We start from the raw sequence: 20,425 nt of genomic DNA, 5'->3' as shown, positions 1-20,425 counted from the left end.
ATATGTAGTTGTTCCACTGCTCTTTAGAGTGCCTCTCAGACCCGGTGACTGTGAGTGTGTGTGATGTGACTGTGTGTGTAACATGTAATGGGAAGCTCAGCCCTTCTTTTTCTCCTCTGTTTTCTTGTTAGCTTCCTTCTCTCCATTTCCTCTCGGTGCCACAAGCTCCGTGTTTATCTGCTCAGCTGACAGCTTCTCTGAAACTGAATTTTATTTTCTAGATGGCTCTGCCATCACATTTTACCTAGAGTTTCATTTGAACATTTCACGTAAATCAAGGATTTATTTTTATCTCAGGTCTTTATCTCAATGTCATTATGATGCCGGATTAGAAGAGAGAAAAGCCGATTCAAAGAAGAATCAAGAAGGGCGTTAAATATCACTTCACCCTAAACTCGTCATGTACCGATGACTTTATGTCAGCCGTGCTTTAGTGTCAGCGTTCAGCTCTGGGTGAGGATAAAACACACTTTCTATGACAACAAATGAGCTTATCATCTCTGGTTTCCTTCATTCGTTCCCTTATTTGGTGTTTTAGATAGCTTTTGTTATTAGGAAACAAAGCTAAAAGAAAAACGACGACGTGTTTGAGCTGTAAACATATGTTTTTACAGTGTCTGTTTCAGATTCTGACTGTTTTTGTCTGTAACTCAGCTCAGCAGCATTCTTGCACAAGTAACTTTGTCACAGCAGCATCAGTGTTTAACATTTACCTTCACTGCCTTTATATGAAAGACATCCATGCTGTAAAAGTCAGACTACTTCCTGAAAAATCACGCCATTAAAAAGTTATGGACACGTAAAAAAAAATGTTTTCCTTTATTTTTATTTAGAAAATTTCATCTTTGAATTTTTTTATTCATTCACTCATCTCCTGAAACAGCTCCTTCCAGTAAGCGTTACTGGGAACCCGTGCCTGTCTCCAACAGTCTCTGGGTGAGAGGCAGGGTGTTTTCAGGAATTAAAATGACCTTGGTGGGTAACAATTTAAATGACTTGTCATAAACATTTACATTTTTCTTTATTTTATTAGAGTGTAAACCATTTGTTATGACTCTGGATCTGCAAAATCCAAGAGTGATTAAATGTGTAATCCATGGATAACTAAGGCATATTGCAAAGGCACGGTCACTTAAACATCCTTCCTACAGCAGGTCTTTTATGACATCATTCTGGACCAAAATCGGACAAAAACCCTATATCTGTATTTCTGTTTTCCACTGCAACAACTCATTTCAAAAGCCTGGGGCACACTGAAGACAGACGTGCTGTGCCATGGCTTTGAGAAGTCAAGTCAAGTTGTGCGATAGTCACAACGTCACGCAGGACTTGAGAACAGGAAGCAGGAAATGACTCTATTGTCTATACGTGATAAGACTTGCCACCGTGTTTTGTGAGAGTCTAATTCATTCAAAATGGGTAGGTACGCTATTTATTAGAATATTTTAAGATCAATAGTACTTTAAAGTTTTCAATACCGTGGCTGGGTTTCTGCCGGCGGTTGGCTTTGCGCCGTAAAGCCGTTCCGTGTCGTAATGATGCTTGAAAAAGAACTGGCGCGTATCTTCAGCGCCTCGGCATGGCGCTTCTGGGATGCAGCGCAGCACTCCCCGTGTAGACACTCTCAGTAACTATAATGGCTTTTATTTGAAATGACGGTGCGGGCACAACGCAACACTTGTGTGACGCGGGCGCAACGCGGCACATCTGTCTTCAGTGTGCCCCAGGCTTAAGAAAGCAAAAATAAGCCACATTTTTAGACTTCCTCTTATCTTTGGTCTAGAAAGAAAATAAGTTCTTCTCTAGAAAAATATAATTACTTGAATATGATCCAATGTTTCTTGTTTGAAGTAAAGAAAATCTGCCAGTGGGGTGAGCAAATGTTGTTTAGCAAGGATTCTTAAAAATAGCAAAATAATAGATGTAGCGTCATGAAATGTCCCGTTTTTATCCTAAAGGTTATGTTGCGTCTGCTCGAGTGGAGACATAAAGTCTCTGACAGGCTAATCTACATGAGATATTGGCCAAGGCCTTTCATGCCTCTGCTCATCTGAACTGCTTCACCTCTTTACAGCTCAAGACAAGATGGAGAACTCTCTTGATAAATACATAATCAAACAATGTTTGTTATTGCCAATAATAATGTGAGCCCAATGTTCAATCAATCTGTGAAATGACGATGTTATTACTTGATATTATAATTCTGTGATCAGTAGTATTTTACAAGTAATTATAATCTTGGACAGCTGCACTAGACACGTGATGACGTGTCTGATCCAATCAGAACCTTCGTTTCTGACGCGAGGCGTGGTTTTCTGTGGTGTTTGTATAAACCCTCTTTTGCATGTCAAATTCTGATTCGCCAGTAAACCAAAATATGACAATTATAAAAACTATCCCACACCACCTTTAGTTCAGTTCAAAGCGTTCTAGAGAAGTTCGGACAGGCCATCCGAACACCTCTTCAGCCGAAAGAACCTTACTCGACAAGCTGGATAAAATCTGTTGCATGTTCCGCCTGACCGCAACGATTCCTTCAGAATAAAAGCGGAACCTCACGACCCCTTCAGGGTCTCACTGACGCCAATAATAACCTGTCGTGACCTGGAAGCATTCCGAGACTAGTTTGGTCGGCACCGCTGCTTTTCTACCGGCTTCGGTACCAAGGAGGGTCCACGGACCTCGACATTCTGGATCTAAACAGAGGCTTCCCCTGGGGTACGTAGACCGACAGATGGCGTTTCATGTGTGTTATAAATCTCCAACTAAAGTTTAGAGCGAAACTTTCACTCCCACTCAAAACTAAATGCTTCTCCGGATACGAGGTTCTGATAACAACATTCCACACATATACATCATTCATCTCACGTCTCATTCCGCATCAGTACACAGAGTGTTTAAAGTTAGTCTTGCTTAAATTGTGTAGAAATAAATTTCTTAACTATTATAAACCTGACTCTCTCTCTTTCTTCGGGGTTAATATGAAGTGTCACATGATCCCTGCAATAAAAAGTTCTGATCTTCTGGTTAAAATATTCAAAGATCCATCAGATTGATATTTCTTATTTCTATGGATTCTCACATTTTATAGTTCATAAGTAAGATGTAAACTACCCATCGTTACACAGATATGAGTCTGTTTTAGCACTCGGTCAGCTTCAGAAATTCAGAGAAATGTTAAAAACTTATTTGAAAGAAACAGCATTGTTTTTAGCTCTAACAAGATTAAAAAAGACATAGCTGGTGTAATTTCATTTATCTATATCCCACTGTCTTTATTTTATCTTTATGTAACTTTTACAGTACTTACATCAAAGCCACCATTCCAACCAGGATTCTAATAAAAACATGTTTTTTCTGAATGCAACATTCATGATAAAGGAATAATAATTACAAACGTGTAAATAAAATACTGTGTTTTTGTTCACTAAAACAAACGTTAGACAAAGGCTTAACGATAAAGTCAAGTCCCATATCAGTGTGTCCTTTTCAGAAAATGCAGCAGGCAGAAGCTTTGATTAAAGACCAACTGCTGTGAAGACTTTGCATAAAATATTGAAACATCAAACAGTTACATTAATAGCAATAATCACCAAAACATCAGATTTAACAAATAAACTAATGTATCAAATTGTTTTGCTTTCAGATGTTATAATTCACCCAACATTCATTTCTTAATTTAATTTTCTATTTTTTCTTAATATCATAAAGACCTTTTCAAAACAAAATTGCACTAATTAAAACTATTTAAGTCTGAAAAGGATCTAGTACTTATCATTTATTTTCATTAATCTTTGTGTCAGCAGGGAAATAAAATCTTGAGTTGAAAGGTCAGCGAACAAAAACTGCATCTAATTTGACTCCTTGAAAACCGACCGATGTGTAATTATTAATTAATCAGTTTCATATTAGCCAGACATCAGCGCTCCTCACCTCTCATGAAGCAGTAAGTACCACACGCAACACACGACCTCACCCTGTGTTTGGTGTGTGTGTGTGTGTGTGTGTGTACAGCTGTCTACATGCGTGCTTTCCTGCTGGAACAATCTGTGAATTTATGATTGTCTATGAATGTGTTTATTAAAAATGTTCAGCGTGTTAATCCTCTGTGTGTGCGTGATGGGTGCCCTTTCCTCAGCTCATTGGGATGCAAGCCGTGAGCCTGTCGAGTGAGAGCTGTCCAGGCTGGCTTTGGAGTCATTAGTGCGCTCGTTAGTCCAGTTATGTTAAATCTAAATTACCATTCATCATCACACGGGGACCCATCATTTATTCTGATGTGGCTTGGCAGACGCACGCACTAACAGGATTAACTCATTCAAAGGCACGAACACACACTTGCTAAAACACAGTGGAATTCTCAATCAGGTGTTAGCTTTGTGGTAAGTGCTTTAAAAAGATTATATTTTATTGATTGAGACATTGTACAGCTTTACCAATGATTGGTTTGCCCTTGTCAATGCAAACAGACGGCCATTGTCTTAACTACTTGGACAGTAGAGGATCAGTAGTCAAGGACGTAGAGGTGAGTTTCAAAACACAACACAATTTAGGGGTCGTCGCATAGGAGCTCTGATCTGAGGGACACTGAAGGTTCGGCAGCAGAAAATAGTGACTAAAACAAAGGGTTGCAGGTTCGTGCCCAGCTCAGTCTGTTGCTGTTGTGTCCTTGGGCAAGACACTTCACCCTTCTTGCCTGCTGGTTGTGGTAGGAGAGATTGGTGGTGCCTGTATGGCAGCCTTGCTTTCGTCAGTGTGTCCCAGGGCAGCTGTGGCTGCACTTAATGTCATCAACACCACTGTGTACATGTGTAAGAATGTCTTGGGGGTTTATATATATATATATATATATATATATATATATATATATATATATATATATATATATATATATATATATATAGGGTTTTATATTAACCCTCTGATGCATGAATTATGAAATCTTCAACCAAGATTTTTTAAACAATTTTTTTCATTCATCTTTAGGTGTGAATGAAACGAATTTCAACAAATATTTTTTGTAACATTTTGTTAATTTACAAATAATTTATTACATGTCCATCTCAGTGGACAGCGTGCATTCTGAACATGAAATATGTTGGCTTGACTTACTGAAGTCCAAATGGAGGGGCTCAAATGCAACAAAGTCTTCAACAGCTGTGCTTTATAGCAAAAATAAAGAAATAACAATTTTGAGTACCTGTTCACTGTAGTGACCATCATGCACCAAAGGGTTAATACAGGTCGCTTTCATAATTTTACTTGTTGCACACTAACTTGGAGCATTTTGCAAAATTGGGCAAATTCTCCTGTGGACATTTTGTCACATAGCATCACTTATTATGTCTCTGATTTAGTAGCAGGCTGCTCCTAAAGCCGGATATCATTTGTTGCACTTTTCACTCACAGAAACTAAATTGAGAACCAACTGAGAAAGGTTCAAGACAGGTTCCTGCACACAAACACTCTTGTGAGAGAACACTTTTCATGCAGAAGTGTTAAAAATTCTGCAACATGACCTCAAACTGTGCAGCTCCTGACACATTTTGCAGTTTGACACTAACACCTGTAAATCTTTGAACTTCCCTTGTTGATTTCAGTTAAAGGAACAGTGTGTAACGTGTGAGTAAGCCCTTCAGGAGTGAGAGAAACACACACACACAGTAGCTGCTGCAGAAGGAATGCCTCTGCAAACACGGGTCCTTGTTGGGAGTCAAACTGATGTAGAACAAACTGTTTCTTTTCAAGAAAGAATGACTGTTGTTATCATATAATTACATTTGCACTTCTGCCATGTTTGTTGAGCTTACAAGTTGGAGAACTCAGATTTTACCATGAAAAGCTTAAAAGAAAATGAAATCTAATTATTGAGGGGAATGCTTGGGGAGTTGGTAGATTCCAGCATTGAAGAAAATTAATGTTTCATTGTGTGTTTTTTTTTTAATTTGGGTGCGGGGGGGGGGGGGGGGGTGGCATCGCAGCTTTGAATATTGAAACATGAAAGGTAAAATGTTGATAAGTGGTAAATCACAACATTCCACTTAAGAAAGCCTTGATAGCCTGCTCGACTCAAGCTTAAACATGTGTTTGTGACTTTTACCAACAGCAGTTCAAAGCCTCCAGAAGCTTCAAGTGAAAGAGACCATGAAGAGATCCAAATTAATTTTTATTGTTTAACTTTAAGTCAGCAAAGAATCCTGAGATGAGTCAAATTGTTTTTAATTAGTCAAATTTGCTGTTTAGAGTTGGTGTTGCCCCAGTAAATTCTGACAGGCATTTAATGACAAAAATGTTAAATCCACTTTGTACCATGATGTGTTTAGAATTAAAAGTGAAAGAATAACAAGTCGGTTTTTGTGCTGAAGAATTAACAGACTGGATCTGAGGGCTTTTTGATTCAGGAGACTTTGTGGTGTGGCACTACACCATTCCATTACCAAACAAACAATGTTTTTATTCATCTAAATCAATCAGCTTTTTCCTGGCAGAGCAACACAGAACAGGAAGGGGGGTGAGTGGATAATCTGGGTGAAAACTCTTGGTTTCAAAAATAGCTTTTTGCTTATTTTAAACGATGTTTGCTGTATAAGACGAGTTGTTTGATGTGTGCAGTAAAATGAGTCTCTATCATAGGCATTGACCAGAGGTTGACTCCACTAATCCTAAAAGGAAAAGAAAGAATAAAAGCATCCACCTAAATATGTTTTTAAGTATATTATAAAAATAATCCTAAACTGTTCTGAGGTGGTTAGAACAAAGTAGAGACAAATATGACAAATTTGCCATTTTCTCTTAAGAAGCTGCAAGCCTGTTACTGAAGATAAGGAGCTTGTGTCCATCCTTCTTCCTCTGGAGAAGCATTTGTCCAAATATGATGATGATCTGTGTTCGGTTATGAGTCCAAGGCTTTCTTGACTTGAATGTTCTGTTTATGTCATTTTACTTAAAGCTGTACTGTGTAGTTTCTGTGTGGCCATTAGAGATCAGCAACATGCACACGCCTTCTACATTAAAACCGATTTGTTATTATTTACCTATTTATTTCTTAATATTTACTACTGCCTTAAACTGAAAAAACTGAAAAAGCTGTGTCGTGTGTGTGTGTGTGTGTGTGGGGGGGGGGGGGGGGGGTTGAAGAGAGGCCTATGATAGTGGCAGGTTAGGAAGAGCATTGAGCAGCGATGTGGGGCAGGTGATCATGGAATGCTATCTCAGGAACAGTGAGCATAAATAAAATTTCCCTCTGAAGTTTTCCCTGCCCTGGTTCGCGCCTCAGGCTGGTTCTCTTTTTTTTTTTTTCTGTGTCCTGTCTGGCTGTGAAGCAGAACTGATGCCTGAATGCCAAAGACAAGCCTTGCAGTTTTATTCTCACAGGTGGAGCATTATGGCTTCTGCTATAACGCCACTCCTGATACCAAAACTCTATTAGAAATGTTTCTGGTTTTTTAAAATACTAACGAAGACCGAGACAGAAGTGTAAGAGAAAGGGGTAGAGAGAAGGAAGAGGGGGGGATGTCACAAAAGTAAACGATAAATAATGAGCAATAATCTGCTTATAAACCTGCAGAAAGAGAGAGAGAGAGAGAGAGAGAGAGAGAGAGAGAGAGAGAGAGAGAGAGAGAGAGAGAGAGAGAGAAAGAGAGAGAGAGAGAGACACAGAGAGAGAGAGAGAGAGAGAGAGAGAGAGAGAGAGAGAGAGAGAGAGAGAGAGAGAGAGAGAGAGAGAGAGAAAGAGAGAGAGAGAGAGAGAAAGAGAGAGAGAGAGAGAGAAAGAGAGAGAGAGACACAGAGAGAGAGAGAGAGAGAGAGAGAGAGAGAGAGAGAAAGAGAGAGAGAGAGACACACACACACACTGAGAGAGAGAGAGAGAGAGAGAGAGAGAGAGAGAGAGAGAGAGAGAGAGAGAGAGAGAGAGAGAGAGAGAGAGAGAGAGAGAGAGAGAGAGAGAGAGAGAGAGAGAGAGAGAGAGAGAGAGAGAGAATGAACACAAAAATACAACAAGACCATAATATCACTGCACCAACTACATGGGGATATATGATTGTAACAATTGTTGCTGAGAAACACACAGTGATAATTGATGGTGCATTTAGAGTGAACAACCACCACCACACAGGTGATGTGTAGAAAATGCCCAAGTCCATCCTCGTGAGAGCACCATGTGAGCACCTGTGTGCGTACACATGCTTGTGTATGCATGGTTTCTCTATAGGAGTGTCCAATAGTGAGTGTGAGGGGCCACAGTCCTGCCTTGCCCTGGTTCTCAAAAAATGTAAAGTCCTGGAGTTCAGTACCGGGTGTGATGTCAGTGCAGGTTGCCTGTGTTGCACAAGTATGGACAGAAGCAGGAGGAGATGCAGCTTTAATTTATGTTGCACCAATCAGTGTTAGATAACCGCTGCAGGGGTGCTAACTGCAATTGTAACAGCTCAGTATTTGTATTTCCTACAATAAACTGTTTTGAAAACATGTTGCTGCTTATAAGAAAATACATTTTCATTTTTTTTTAATAAAACTAAACATTAAAAGACATTCCTGCCACATGCTGAAATCACAAGTGTTTCATTCACCTCCCTGACGCTCTACTTCACCACACACACAAAAAAGCACTCATACCATACATTTAGCGCTGGGGGAATCCTCCTACATAAATCCATCACTGTCTCAGAGATCCCAGACTGATGGTTCATACCTTTCAGCTGAATCTCCCTGCGGAGTCGACGCCCTGCTAAAGGGCATCCTTGATGCTCGATGTTAAGTTACATCACCAGACTGTTTTCTTGATTTCTCCACCCACTGTGTAGCCTTGAATTACACTTCATGGTTATAAATGGACACATAGTACAAAACATATTTGTCTTCTTCCAGTCAGTCTTTCTATTTCTACAGATGCCTTTTTCTCTAAAATGTATCATTTATATCCAACGTTAAGCATGAATGTAAGGCTAACAGCTGAATTTAAAGTGATGGTGTGTATTTTCCCTGGCGATTGGCAGCAGTACATACCTAAACCATTGCAAGCAAGTGGTGTTTTTGTGTAAGAAATTACCAACGGATGGCCATAAGAGTCAAAAATCCCCGGGAGCGCAATTTTCGAACAAGTACTTTGTCAGATCGTTCAACCTCCAGCAAAATGACCAGCACGTCAGACTCCCTTTAATTACTGGCAATGAGTGAAGAGGTAAATGTGTAAAACAGCAATCACGAATGGCAAAAGTTTTGTAACTGGATGTTACAAATCAGTCAATACATTTTGACTTCACAAGCTCCCGTAGAAGGAGACATCACGTCTAACATGGCGTCGTCCAGAGACACCCTGCACTCATGTCTTTTTGATCTGATTTTTATGGTGATATATTACGAAGACGCAAATATTTTTCAACATCTGGCCATCATTTAATTTATTTTCAAAATCATTTCAATGGATATCCCCAGAGATTATGACAAACACTACACATTGTCACGTTAAAGCTATGTTATTGTGAAATAAATGAAGTCATAATTACATTTTAAGAGGCTAGATGACTTTGGGAGAACAGCTTTTTAGGTGCACCCATGACTTTAGAACTTCACCATCTAAATCACTGGTGAAGCCTTTTGTCATCCCCAATGGCCATTTACAGGCTTTCTGTTGACACTAACTTTGGTAGTAAAGCTTTGTCTCATTAGTTAATCCGTGACACATTACACTCTTTCTATAAGATTAATTTGATTTTCTATAGTTAGCACACTTTTAGAAAAATGCTGCTGAACATAAATTTTGAACACATTTTTTTTTTTACTTCAATTAAACCCTTTCATCTCCTGAGCTGGAGACATTAAAGACCAGAAAATCAACGCATCAGAAACCCAGATGGGTTCTCCAGACTTACTTTGAGAAATGCTGTTCTGAGTCTATCTGACAGCCTTGGTGGTCTGGAAACAACAAAGGACCAAATTGAGTCTGCCAGTCAGACATTTGTTCCATCAATAATTAAAGCCTATGTGCTCTCCTCCCTCTGATCTGCTCACTCTATTTTCTATCAATGTCCTTTTTTGTGTTTTTTACTTTCTAATGCAATATCGTCTTTTCTCTGTTTCATCTCACTGCCATCACATCTTGGATATTTCCAACCTTTTTACAGTTCTGATGCAGTTGTTCTTACTTCTAACAACTGAACATGTCAGCGCTCTTTCTGTCAGCTCATTTGTATTTCTGTATTCACCTACAGAGTTTATCTTTATAGTTCTGTTCTTCTTTTTCTAGTTTTTTTCCCCAATTTTCCTTTTCACGAGCACATCTCTATCTGCTTCCAGCCTCCTTATCTAATGGTTTCTTTCCTCACACTATATGTCTTCCTCTGAATAGTTCGGTTTCTCCCTCCCTCTCTCCTCAGGCCCAACAGTGGATAAATAAACAATGTCCAGGAACTGGCAGCATTTACAGCATCGATATCGGATGCCTTACTTTCTTTCATTTCCTAAAATTGCCCCTCCCCCTCTTCTCCATTTTGGAAACACCCTTTTACCTCTACTAACCAAAACATCTCCTCTACTGTCATTGTGGGTCTAAATAATTCACAACCTGGCAGCTTCTTCCTGTTCCAACTCCAAACCTCCAGTCTCACAAAGCAAAACACAATCAGTAGGAGTTAAACATTTCATCATGATTCTTCAGATGAAAAACAAACCCCATTCCTATTATCTTATTGTTTTCATTTTTTCTGTATTTTTATTTGATTTCATGAAATAGTTAAATGAATAATAATAATACTTTTGATTGGAAAAAAAAACTGAAATGAAAATTTTAAGTAAAGATTTTGAGATAAAGTCCTGAAAAAATTGCAATGTTTTTTCTCTTCATTATTTTATGACCTGTCAAATTTTACTATTAGGATTTAAAATGATTTCTAACTAAACTAGAACCCTATCGGTTTATTTTCAGAGAGCAATTAGAACAAGATTCATGAACCTAGTTATTTTATAATGAGCCGGATGCCCTACTATTCAGCTTTGAATTGACCAAACTGCCCCTGTGAAACATATTAGTCTCAGATAAACCCGAGTCTGCAAAGAAACATCGATTAATTAAAAATGACAAGATTAATTAAAGAGGAGATTCATTAGTAGGACACACACAGGGCTGCACTTCTTTCAATTAGCATGTGGCAAACACACATTTGACTGAAAACTTTAACACGTCTCCCTGTTTGTCTGCAGCCTTCATTATATACACTATGCTTCTGCAGTTTGTTTTAACAGATCTCCATGTGCTTTACTCAGATCTTTCCAGAATAGGTGAACAGTTACAACAATAGTTAAGACAAATGATGGAAGTAAACTATCAGTGCAGTACTGCAGACATCCACAAACCCAAAGGTCAGATGTTATGAAGCAAGGTTGGTGGCATAAATGACTGACTGGTCAACGATAGCTCTTTGAATTATGTCAATTTGGAGAAATGGAGATTAGCTCCGATCAATGTTCGGAAACAGCTAGTCCAAGCAGAACCAAGAATAAAGTGGATTACAGTGCCAGCAGAATCACTAACCTATATGCAACATCTAAATTACAGCATTTGTTCAATGAAATTCTTTTCATTTATCATATTTTTTCCTTATTTTGGGAACATTTCGCTGGAATGCATTGCACCCCGTACATGTCAATTTCAGACTCTGTGTATAATACTATACAGCATGGAGAGTTGGTTTTTGACCAATCAGCATTCAGATTCACAGTTTTTTTTATTTCTGTCAGAATAATTGAGGAACTTAAAGGTGACAGCAGCGTAAATGTCATTTTGAGAGGTCAGTGATCCTCTTGGGAGCAGGCCTAATGCAGACATCAGCATGTGAAAGTAGACACACAAAATTCTCAAAACTGGCTGTTAAAACTTATTTTTGAAACAAAAACTAAAAACAAAAAGATTGTTCACACACACACACACACACACACACACACACACACACACACACACACACACACGCGCGTACCTGATGCTGCAGTCACATGACCTCCTATTACTGTTATCTCCATCATCACATTTTGTACTACGGTCACGAAATCAGCCCCCACGAACCAAGCAGATGGGGCTGCGTCTGGATTTGTGTGTGTGTGTGAATACACACATCTGTGTGTTTGTGTGGGAGCGTTAAGATGCTCACGATGAAGATCATTCCAGTGGTAGAATTGCCTACTGTCATTCATGCCTAACACACACACTCTTACACACACAAGCACACATGCACACAAACACACACACACACACACACACACACACACACACACACACACACCTGCTTTTATTAAAACGTCACATTCAGTGAATATACTGTGTGCTGTCATGCTGTCTGCTGTGAATGGGAAAGGCTGCGTATTTACAGTGAATTGTAAATCCTGCCGAGCACTCAGCTGTCAGAGGCTTATGAATTGCTAATATGTTGTATCTCGCACTGCTGATTCTCCGCTATCTGCCCCCTATCACTTTCATTGTGCACAGAGCAAAAAGCGAGGGCAGACATTCAAAGAAGGTAACTTTGCTGAAGAGGAATAAAACACAGATGAAGAAATACTTTGAGCAATCTTTCATGTCATTTAGTATCATTAGTTTCTAAACTAATCACAATGGATATTATAATTGTACCTTTTTTGCATGAGGTCTACAGTTTAAGCTGTGATGGGGCTATCCTGTTTCCTCTTTCATCTATCATATGAACGTATTAGCCATCATCATTGCACATTAACAGCAGCTGCACCTATAAGAGTACAGCAGGAGTCTCTTTACCAAAAACACCTGTTCTATCCCATAAAACCTTCAACCATCACTCCTTTAGGAGTTTAGAGGAAAAACAATAATTTGTTATAAAATGTATGGATAATGGTTTTATCAAGGATTTGTGTCATTTCACCCAAAATCAACCATCAATAGCCAGCACATTTTGACATTGACACAGTTCTTTTTTGGGAAGTGAGTTCCTTCTGACGCCGTGAGGAAAAACTTCCCAAGTTTGTTTGTAAAATATGATTGGTTTCTCTCAGAATCGGGCAGTTGGAGCCCTCTTTCATTCAAGCAGATCAAATGATCAATATAACTTTTATTACAGAAATAATAAATGACTTGAACTTGTGAAGCGTCTTTCTGAGTCAGAGGACTCCAAAGTGCTTTACACCCCCATTGCTATTAATCCATCCATTCACATCCTGGTGGTGATGAGCTACAATGTAGCCACAGCTGCCCTGGGACACACTGACAGGCGTGAGACTGCTGTACACAGGTCCCACCGGCCCCTTCGACCACCACCAGCAAGCAAGGAGGCTGAAGTGTCTTGCCCAAGGACACAACGACTGACACCGATGGAGTCTAGGTTCGAACCAGCAACCCAATGGGTGAGCTCCTATCCCCTGAGCCACCACTCACCACTGTTTGGATTTAACAAAAAAAAAAAAACAATGTTCTAATTTACCAATTTGTCAAAAGTTATCCATGACTTACATAACCGGGGAGAGACTCTTTTACATTTTTATTTCTCCGTTCCAATTGTAATATAGCTTTCCTCTTGCAATACCACCTTCACACATCTGAGATTAAGTGGCAACATCTCTGCAAACAGATTCACTAGAATGTGTCCAGACAACGATACGAGCCTTGATTATTTTACTTTTTTCATCTGTTTCTCACATACAAAAAAGCTGATCAATACAGATATTTCGTTTAATAATATAATGATAATAGCCTTTATTGTCATTGTACAGGATACAACGAAATTGGAGTGCCACTCCCTTGGTGCACAATACAATAATACCTCTAAATACAAAGGTCCCCTAAAACAAAACAATAGCTAAAAATCTTCTTTGCCAGCTGATTTTCTTGGACGAAACAAAGCACAGCCTCTACTGTAAAACAGGCACGCTCACGCAAAGCGATGCAAACACAGTAAAGTCTTTGCTGAAAAGTCGACATTTTTCTTTTCTGAACTTGCTGTGCACAGTCGCCAGTCACCACGACTGAGCAAAGTGACATATGAGCAGCTATAAAAACATGGACAGGTGCACATACAAGCTAAAACGAACATGCACACACACACACACACACACTCCATCACTCACACAGCTGGAGGCAAACACATAAAAACATTAAGCGCATCCTCAAACACAGGCAGAAATCACCCACATGCGCCAACGCACCTGGTGTAGAGGAAATGCAAACCACATCAGGTGGCAAATGCACTCTTTCTTATTTTTTTGTTGCATGACTTCTGATTGTGTGTGTGTGTGTTGCAAGTCAAGGACTTCATTGCTGGTGAATTAACAGGTTTGTTCATCTTTGCCAGCAATTTTCACAATATTTGCATAAGATACACAGATATCAGATTAAAAAAGACCACATGAATAAATATTTAAATGTATATTCTCAACAGAAGAACATTTAAGTTAAATCTTTGGAGTAGTTGCATCAGCAGAACATCAGGAAAGCAATGAGAAAAGTGGATAAATGTGAGAGATGAAAAAGTAATTGAAGGAAAAAAAAAGCTGAGAAAAATCTAATTCATTGGAAAAGAAGAGTCAAACAACAGAGAGAATGAAGGCAGAGAACAAGGATGGCAGCAGAAGGAAGAGAGTGCCTTCCTATCTAGAGATCCCCATTTCACAGGCGACACATGAAAAGGAGGAGAGACAAGGAGAAGGAACCGATGAGGAGAAGGAGGATGAAGAGGACCACCGTTTTTTCTCTACTTACAGAATTTCCAGATCGCGCAGCGCTCGGAAAGCTCCATCTTCAATGCAGCTGATGTGGTTGCTGTCCAGTTGCCTGCACACACACACACACATACACACACACATACACACAGCCACACACACACACACACACACACACACACAGATGAGAGAGAGATTGGAGAGAGTCAGGCACAAGTCTGCAAGGTTCGCTCAGCCGGGGGAGGGACAAGACGGTGAATGAGTGTGAATGTGAGTATGTGTGCAAGGTGATACCCGAGTAATGGGCTTAAAGTAGCAGGTGGGAGACACCAGTGATAAGTCTTCCTCACACACACTCTAACAAGCATACACTCATGGGAAAACTAGTCCATACAGCAAGAGCACAGGCTAGGGTGCAGTCTCTCACCTCAGCACAGATGTGACCAGCCCAGAAGAGACGATGGGAGGAAAAAGAGAGCAGGAGAGAGGAGACCGGTGTGCTGAAGTGGCCTGCCCATCGTCAGCCTATCACCTCCCTCCCCCGCCGCCCACCCGCCGCACACTGGCCACCAGGAGAGAGAGGAGTGAGCGAGGCAGACGCATTGAGAAGGAGAGCGAGTACCACTAAAGCCCACCCTGCTTGTCTGTTCTGTAAATATTAATTGCATTTCTCCTCTCCCATCCTCCCTGCCCTCCCCCCTCCCCATGTTCTTTTTTTATTCTTTTTTTTCCCTCTATGTAGTGAAAGAGGGAGTAATTTCATTACATTAGGCCAGCCAATCCATTAAGGGCCTTTTACCGGCTCTGTCACTGAAACAATTTCATTAAAAGGAAAGCCTCCGTAAATCAACCTACAGTCACGACTCTCATTCCCGTTCTCCTTCCTTCCTCTATCTTCCTCCAATACCTCCACCCTCCTCCCTTGGCTTGCTCAACGACTTGTTTGCTGCTCTCCCAGATGCACCCTGTACCCCACTGTCATTCATCTTTTGCTTTTACTTTAATTTGCTTAGCTCGAGGTATTCAGCTCCCTCGCCATCCAGCTCTCATGAACCCAACAACCCCGAACCTCCACTCCTCCCTCCTTCTTCCCATTACTTCCATCCATCTACCCATCTGTCCCTGCAACCCCCCAGAGCCCAGTGGCCAATGTAAGATGTTGCCATTTCAAATTTTTAGAAGCCACAGTATACATAAAGTCCCTAACCAGGGATTTATCAAATCTATAATATGAATGCTCTACCTTTTTTAAAAAATGGATGCCATTTGAAATCGTGATCTGTTTTAAAATAAAACTGATTTATAGGGTGTCTTGCATGCAGCTACATGCACGTTGGTGTACACATGTCTTGATGGAACACCCCACCCCACAAGCAAGATAATAAATAAGTAAATTAGATAAAACGTAGAGGAAAACCCCAAACGTTACGGGAATTTTGCTAGGTATTTGCTGTAAGTCAACTCATAGTCCAACCAGTTATTCCAGTAAGTCAAAGGTGAAAAATATAAAGTTGAGAAAATTTCATCAAGTTGGTTGAAAAAAGTGCTGATAGTGTCCATCTTTGTCTAAAAACCTACAAGACTGTGTTTAAGGTAAAGTCACGATTATTGATAATCACTGGATTCCACACCAAGTCTTGGTTTCTCATACAGGTACATTTCTTTTCTTTATTTTTCATAATTTCTTCTTTTTTTTTTTTTGTAAATTAGAATGGAAAATTGCATCTATTTAGATAGCGCCTCCTAGGTTTTAACAATCCTCCAAGACACTTAACAACACACTCAGTCATTCACACACTCAAACACACACATCCACATGCTCGTAGTGATAAACTACATTGGAGCCACAGCTGCCCTGGGGCGCACTTAAGCGAGGCTGCCGAGGCAAGGCAAGGGGGTGAAGTGTCTTGCCCCAGTCACAAGGACTGTTATATACAGTTCCTGGGTTGGAACCGGCAACCCTCAGAGTTTTTCCAGCAAACTTATTAATTCATAATATCAGAGAATATTTGAGTTAAATTCTTGTTTGTTATGCCTTTGAAGGTGGATATTTTGGCTTTTCCCCTTTACATTTAATCAGCAGATATCTCCCTTTTTTCATACAAATGTGACGGTTTTCTGGGAATTTTTCCAATTCCTGCATTGAAATGTATCCAGTTTTTTTATTTCTTTTTCCCATCTAGAATGGAGTATGCTGCATGCAGGTTTTTGGAGCTTCACTCCAGACTCCAGGGTTGTGAGCTGGTGACAAATCACACTTTTGAGAATGTTAAATAAAAGAGAATGAAGCCTTAGTTTATTTTCCAAAAGAGAACAGATGGATGAGGTGCAAATAGAAACACACCAAGTGCAAACATTTAAATTTGGCTGCTTGTTTTGTATTTTATTTTGAAAATCTGAGTGACAGGGTTGTTGTAAACGCACAAGCTCATGGAGAAAGATGCACTCACCAGCAGAGATTATTGGAATCAGCAGGAGGAAAACAGAACTTTTAGTTACTGTCTGCTCTCAAGGCTCACAAACATAAAAGCGTATCATTCCTCCTTTCTTCTGCTAGATCCTTCAGTTGCTAATCCTTCAGTGTTCTATTCTTGTCTTTCTGAGCACTCACCTTCCCCTTCTCTGTCCACTCCACCTGTCCATTCATAATCCTTGCTTTCTGTCTCATGTGCCTTCTCCTCTCCTCTCATCTCATCTTTGATTCCTCTTCATATTTTCTCATCTCACACTCCATCTATCCATCACTAATCCATATTCCTACTACTTGTACTCCTTTATCAACCTTTTAAATCTCTCCTTCCTTTTCTACTGAGCCCTGCTGCCTTCCCGGAACACTGCAGCCCCTGTTCTATCAGTCATGTCAGCTTTTACCCCAAGGAGGTGTTTCCTAAAGCAGAGACTGGTCTTCCTTTGAAAGGAAGGAGAAATTACCTCATTTGGGTTGTTTTTTATGCTTGCATGTTCTCAAAGGCTGTGAAAGGAATCTGAAAATACCTGGAAAACATCAAACAGGAAACTAGAAGTATAGCTAAATGTGCTGTATGCTGATTTTCAGCAGGCAGGTGCCTAAAAAAGCACCAGTCAAACACGAGAAGCAGGGATCTAAATGTTCAGTTCAAGAACCGTTATCGTTCCAAAGTTTGCTACAACATCTTAAAAAAATACAACCCGGAAATATTTACGCCCTGGCAGGACTTCTGTCATAGGCAGCAAACTGTAATTTTCATTTTTGATCATTATACTCTCAAAGCACTTGTTTCATGTCTGACTGAATCTGGCCAGCTGTTAGTGGTTAACAGTTGGCATGCGTGTGGTTTGGACTCATGAAAGTAAACCTTTTCATGCCAACAAGCCAGGTTCAGCTAGCAATACCGTTATTTTCAACCCAAAGCCTTTTATTCACCAAATTGGTGTTTTAATCACTTCATGCAACACAACATTTGTTTAGAGATCATTTTAACACAACTGAGCTGAAAGCACTTTTCTAGTACATATTCAAAGTAGTTTGGCTGAATGTTGATGCATTTTCTTCTTTTTGAGTCCACTTGTTGCAGGAGATTTGGGAGTGAGAAAATTTTTTAAACAACTTTAGTCAAAAGCAGAGAGAATCGGGGGATCGTGAACGTATGGTTATGCCATGTTTGTGTTTTGTCTATTTTTTTTCACTTTGGCACCAGAACTGGCTCACAGCCTCAGCTGCCATGTGTAGATGAACGGAACTGTACAATTTCTCTATACTCCTCTGTTGCCATGGCATTTTCTTTTAAGTTGCTCAATATGAAGTAGGAGACGCGTTTAACAGTGGTTAATAAAAAAATGATTTTATTTTTATTTATTGTCTAGAGTTTGTTAATGCAATAATCAAAGATGACCTTGGTTTTAAATTCAAACTAATTTCAGTATTTATTCAAAGTTTTTCTTATGAATAGAAAACAAGTTTTTTATTTAAATGTTTCTTGTTTTTTATGATGAAATGTTCTTTGTTATGAAACAGTTATTTCCATTTCAACATTCAAAACCATTTCCAGAAATCACGACTGGCTTCTGTTATTTTTAAAAATCCAAAAAATTAAACGAAGCTTAAATTGACGGTGTGCATTTTCCTGGCAATAGGGGGCAGCATATGCTTAAATCATTGCAAGCTAGCAATATTTTTGTGGTCAAGTAAGACCTTACGAACGGCTAGCAATTAGGGTCAAAAGTACCTGAGAGTGCAATTTGTACTTCATCTCGTTCAACCTCCAACAAAATGACAAGTACTCTCATCACTGGCAACGAGTGAAGAGGTGAATGTGTAAAACAACATTCATGAACGGTGAAAGTTTTGTAACTGCTTGTTACAGATCAGCAAATGCATTTTGTCCTCATGGGCTCCCGTAGAAGGAAACATAGCGTCTATTATGGTGTCACCCAGAGACTTAGACCCACTCCCAAGCATTTTAGACCTGGTTTTTACAGTTATATGTTATTTTTCAACCACTGGGAATCATTGAATTCATTTTCAACATTTTGATGGATCTTTTCAGAGATTAATTTTAAAAACTACACATTGTCTCTTTAATGTGCAATAACTCTATTCTCAAGCTTCAGTTAATAAGATATAGATGAAGATAACATTGAGCTTCTTACTCATTTATTTATTTATTCAAACACACTCATTTTCAATACATGCCAATAAAAAATTGACAAAGTAAAGTTATCCAATTAATGTTTTAGAAAGTGCCTCCAGTTTCCGATCATTTTCCATCTGAGGTGAGTGTGAGTGCAGCCAAATGTCCAGCAGCAGTTGTTCAGTTAACTATACGTAGCCATTTTTTCAAATGGTCAATCAGAGAGTTAACGGAGACAGAACCTCCTCCTCTCACACTAATATTTAGCTTTATGTCAACTCTTGTAAAAATCAAGTGACTCTAGAGCTGCAGTTGTTCTGCTTAGGTTTTAAAGAGGAATTTGAATTTCAGGAAGAGATCAGATAGGAAACTGAAAGACTAATAAAACAGAATTTGACTGAAAAATATTAAAATATGCATCCCTAAAATGTTAATGACCTCCTATGTTAATTTGAGAAAACCCCATCGGTGAGGCTGAACTCTTTTATTTATTTATGTATAACTTAAGTTTAATTAACTTTAGGACAACTATGTTCTTAAGAAGTCTTAAATACGAGCAAAGTGGCTGAAATTAGATGTAACCACTAGATTCATATTGGTGGTCATGTTCTTCATCTTCTGTCTTCATCCTCAGTAAACAATTTCATCGTGTGTGATGTGATTGGATTCCCCTGACAGCTTTGTTCTCCAAGCACCATTTAACAGTGACATGATTGGTATCAATCTGAGATGAGGACAACTTTGTGTCAGTCTGGGGGTCTGTATATGAGTAACGTTGTGTTGTATTTGAAGTCTGTGTGTACTTTTGTTTACCTCAAACATGTTTGTTAGGAGCAAGAAAGAACAAACATTGAATATCTATTCTTATAAATAGTCTGTAGGCCTATTGGCAAATTGATTCATAGCTTCCTCTGCAGCCAGCAAAGAGAAGTGTGCGTACGCACACACACACACACACACACACACACACACACACACACACACACACACACACACGCGCACGCACGCACGCACGCACGCACGCACACACACACACACACACACACACACACACTTATACATAAAGCAGCCTCATGGAGGCACAAATCCATCAGAGGGCAACCATTACTAACTGAGAAATTAATTAATGGAATAAGGAT

The 20,425-nt window shown here is 39.4% G+C and overlaps 1 protein-coding gene across 2 annotated transcripts in view; it reads right to left on the bottom strand.

Moving 5' to 3' along the window:
- Positions 1–20,425, bottom strand: part of slit3 (slit homolog 3 (Drosophila)) — a 332,135-nt gene that overhangs the window by 118,902 nt on the left and 192,808 nt on the right. The window contains exons 1-2 of one of the 2 annotated variants that reach the window (XM_054739263.2): positions 15,104–15,219; positions 14,717–14,788 (exon numbers count right to left, since the gene is read on the bottom strand). Coding sequence is in view for 1 of the 2 variants with exons in the window: in XM_015950185.3 (XP_015805671.1) it covers positions 14,717–14,788 (72 nt within the window). In the remaining variant the exon portion in view is untranslated. Of the gene's footprint in view, positions 1–14,716; positions 14,789–15,103; positions 15,220–20,425 lie in introns of those variants that run through there. The other variant, XM_015950185.3, reaches the window with a different exon arrangement.

This window comes from Nothobranchius furzeri, chromosome 1 (genome assembly GCF_043380555.1).
Source record: "Nothobranchius furzeri strain GRZ-AD chromosome 1, NfurGRZ-RIMD1, whole genome shotgun sequence".
Taxonomy (NCBI): domain Eukaryota; kingdom Metazoa; phylum Chordata; class Actinopteri; order Cyprinodontiformes; family Nothobranchiidae; genus Nothobranchius; species Nothobranchius furzeri.
This window is presented reverse-complemented; position numbering and strand designations above follow the sequence as displayed.